Source organism: Leptidea sinapis, chromosome 23 (genome assembly GCF_905404315.1).
Source record: "Leptidea sinapis chromosome 23, ilLepSina1.1, whole genome shotgun sequence".
In the NCBI taxonomy this organism is placed as follows: Eukaryota; Metazoa; Arthropoda; class Insecta; order Lepidoptera; family Pieridae; genus Leptidea; species Leptidea sinapis.
In genome coordinates this window covers 7,942,485-7,946,749 of record NC_066287.1, presented here as the reverse complement: position 1 = coordinate 7,946,749, position 4,265 = coordinate 7,942,485, and the positions used below count along the sequence as shown (strand labels likewise).

Sequence of the window (4,265 nt, the reverse complement as noted above, 5' to 3'; positions counted from 1 at the left end):
AAAATAAAACACAACGTTCTAATGCGAAAAATCATATTAAAATTTAAATTAGTACATGTTGCTTAGACTTTTTTGATGTGCGTATAATCCAAGTCTTTAGTTAAGTGTGCCAATAAACAAACCATGTATCAAAATTATAATCTTTAAAATCAATATATCTTTGGGAGGAAGGATCATAGATTACCTCTGTTCGACCAAGAAGCAACAATCAGAGAAATCTCCCCAGACGGATTCCCCAAGAGAAACTAAAAATGACAGTCCTCGCCTCCGATGAACACTCCAGAAGCAAACTTTTTATAATCTGTTAAATAGTAAAGGGCAAACACTTGAAATGAAGTGACTGACCGAGATGTCGAAACGTTAAGTGGAGCGGAGGACGTTCATTCTCCGCCCCATCTTGAAGAATCAGGAACAAAGGTCCTACCTATTAAATATTATGCGTTTTAATGAATTTCGATAAGTCTAATATTAATAAAATCATTTAATAACTTTCGCCTAAAATCTAATCTTAATGCTACATAATTAATTAATTACCACAGCAGCTGTCATCGCTAAATGCTTCAGTTTTTATGAAAGCATCTGTAGGCACAAGGTATTTTTCTTTGCTATCATATTTCTCTTCTAGGTATTGCTCTTTGCTATTATTTTTCTCATCTGAGTGGTTGTTGCCAAGCCGTTCTTCTGCATCGATAATGGTGTTAAATATTCGTTTTTTTACTTCAGTTTGCATCCAGCTCGGCATAATTTTTGTGCTTTGATACATACAGTTGAAGAATAGTTGGAGTGCGTTTTCCGAGTCTTCAGTACGTTTACGTTTTGTGGAAGGGCTGCTACAAGTTGAGTTATTTGATTTGGTTGTAGTATTGAAGGTCTCAAGGTTATCGTTGCTGGGTGTGAGGCCTGTGTCAGTCTCTATATGCTCCGTTATCCTATATTTCATGTGGGGTTCGAGAAACTGCATGAGTTTCGCGTATTTCCATGTTGTTATTTGTGCTGGTAATAATTTATTTTTTCCTAATTTCGCCCGTTTGAGTGCATCGCGATGGTTGTCCCGTAGTTTCTTCCACTCCATTTTTGCAATGGAAACTGAAATAAATCAAACATACCAACTTATTTTTATCATGATTGCCATTTGCATACTTTGAGTTAATCTTGGATCTAATCGTGGAAAGTCAAGGACCCACATAGGTCGACCTTTCTCAAAATTTCCATCGAAATAAGCTCTTAAATTAAATCTACAATCCAGCTACCAAAAACCCGTAGAAAATATCGGAAATATAATAATAATCATAATAGTACCTCCTAATTTTTAATTAGTTTACTTAGTTTAGTTCATGCTCTCGATTTCGCCTCGTGCCTACAAAATAAAAATTACACCGTAGTAGGAATCGCTGACATTTAAAAAAAATTAATAGGTAATTATTGTTACAAAAAATAGAGAGAACTTATCTACCGAATCCTATTGTGTATCTTACGGCCGTTTTCAATAACGTATCTCTAGTTACGGATACTATGCTGTCACCGTTTATTGACAAGATCTTATCTAGCCATAGTTATATCAAATATTATAGTTACCTTTATTGTATATAATATCATTGGTTATAGTCCAATGCTTTATGTCGATAGGTTATTGAAATGTTAGTAAGCGTAAAAGGATAGATTTGTCTACGTCTAGTAAGTTAAGCTTAGGATAGATAGGTTATTGAAAACGGCCGATAGTCCAATGCTATCTGTCGATAGGTTATTGAAATGTAAGTAAGCGTTAAAGATACATTTGTCTGCCTCTAGTACCTAAGTTAGACTAAGGATAGATAGGTTATTGAAAACGGCCGTAAAACTATATTGGACATAACTATGGATAGATAAGATCTTGTCATTAAACAGTGACATCAAAGTATCCATAACCAGAGATACGTTTTTGAAAACGGCCGTTACCCAACAGGAAACCCGTTCAAATAAAACAATAAATTCTAAAGTGTGTCACTGAACGCCTACCTTTATGTATCTATGCACAGTTTCACGTACAGAATAATATTAAACGTCACTATACAGGTATAAAGATTTATAGAATAATGACATTATAAAGAGAATAATTAATTATTTTGACTACCTGACAGCCGGGTGAAGTCTGTTATTATTCGTTTTATTCAATGACATTCTATACATACGTCATTGGTTTTATTACAATAATAATATGTTTACCCGTATTCTATATATAATTACAGGATATCACTATTACAAAATTGAATAGATGGAATTCATTAAAAAAAGTACAACAAATGAAGTACTTTGCAACTGTACCTATATTATTTTACAACAGAACTTGAAAACAATTCATTTTCCCGCGCCTTATTTTGTTTTCTTATCTACCAACACAGTCAATCGTAGCTATTTTAAATGATAACTCCTACCTAGGTACAATAACAATTATAGTGTAGCAAAATTTGTATTTATTCAGACTTAAGTTAAACCAGTTAAATATTGTAGTTAATAATTCTGCAAATTGCAAGGTACTTTGATTACCTATGAACCTTATAAGTACTTATTACTAAACTACTTGTAATCATAAATACCTAAATTGTCAATAATACTCGCATCTCATGTTTACAGTTAACACTCAATTGAATACAATTACTTATAAAACAAAATATAACTCACTATTCTTTATAGCTTTATTATTGCAGTGTTCTATAACATGTTGCCAAGCTTTCTCTTTCATGATTGCTTCGCGGTAATCAGGTGTTAATGGATTCCACAGACAGGGATGCATTCGGACGGCTTCTATGAATGATTCCATGTTATTGTTATTACAACAAGCAGTTCTAGCTACGGATCGTAAGTATTTACACGCGCACCGTAAGATGAACGAGGGACGACTGGTGCGGGGTCGGTCGCGCGGCCTCGTACAGCTTCGCTCAACTCGAGCGAACTCGTTGTCCCATACACACACAGTTTCAACGACTGGCTGCCTGTTCACTGAGGTAGAAAACCGGTTAAGCCGGTGCGCGGTGGCTTGAATTGTATTCTCGACTCGTTTTACCTATGTGTAATGTGTATTATTTCAACAATTAATACGAATGTTAAAAAAGGTTGCACATTCAACATAGCGTCTAAGTTTGCGTATTTCACACAATATAAATCTGATAAAAGATCTATTAAAGGCTAATAATTATTTACTTATATGAAAATAAAATTGTTTTTCATAAAAAAACATGATATAGCGTACTAACTGACTCGACAGACGTTTTTCCGTACATCTAAACTAATTTTATAAAGAGGAAACATTTGTGTTTTTGTATGTATGTTAGTAAGGCTTGCACACAAAAACTACGGGACCGATTTCAAAAATTATTTCACCAGGTGAAAGCAGCGTCTTTACTGAGTTACATAGGCTATATTACATTATCAAAAATAGGAATCCCTAAATAAAATGAAATAATATAAGTAGCCCAAGGTGTGAAAAAAATTGTCATAAAAATCTTTCGTTGCGTGTGCTGCGGAAACTAGTCATGATAGAGAAAAAAATATTGTAGAATAATAAAGAACGTATCAATATCTACAAAAATCCGCAATCAAAGTCTGCAATACCATAATATGTCCAACTACTGTACTGTAGTTATGCTTCCTTGTGCGGTGTTTCCGGGACGATACGACATGGGTACCTTCAAAAAAGCGCGTACACCTTCCTTAAAGGCCGGCAACGCTCTTGTGATTCCTCTGGTGTTGCAAGAGAATGTGGGCGGCGGTGATCACTTAACACCAGGTGACCCGTACGCTCGTTCCATAAAAAAAACTAACTACTTTTTTAGATTTTAAGAGTTAATAAAAGTGCTGACAATGATTAAACCATATTATTCATACCTTTGTATTAATACTTATATCCCATTATATTTTATAACCGTTTCAATACCTGTAAAATACTTTTTAAATTATTATAATCGGACAGTCCATTCAAAAGATATAACGAATTTAAATGTCAATCTAAAGAAACGAATTCAATAAATAATAACAAAGTAAATATTATATGAAAAATAAATAAATCTATGACTTAGTAGGTTATCGGTATCTACGCTAGTGAAACCGCGGGGCACTACTAGTAAATAAAATACTGTTTTTTATGAATTGTTCAATAATATTTCATAAAATCAAGAATTATTTCGTAAAATATGCTCCTTGTTGTTGTTATAATGAAATTCTTTCTCAGCAGAACTGTCAAACCGTGCGTCAAAAAATTCTCTCATAGAAAATATGTCCATACAAAACTA

At 33.6% G+C, this 4,265-nt stretch overlaps 1 protein-coding gene across 1 annotated transcript; it reads right to left on the bottom strand.

Moving 5' to 3' along the window:
• Positions 1-463: 463 nt before the first annotated feature.
• Positions 464-2,903, bottom strand: LOC126971265 (uncharacterized). Its single transcript, XM_050817463.1, has 2 exons — positions 2,659-2,903; positions 464-1,086 (listed from the first exon to the last, which is right to left on the bottom strand). Exons 1-2 carry the CDS (start codon positions 2,795-2,797, stop codon positions 527-529), a joined length of 699 nt encoding a protein of 232 aa, XP_050673420.1. The 5' UTR covers positions 2,798-2,903; the 3' UTR covers positions 464-526.
• Between the last annotated feature and the right edge of the window lie 1,362 nt (positions 2,904-4,265).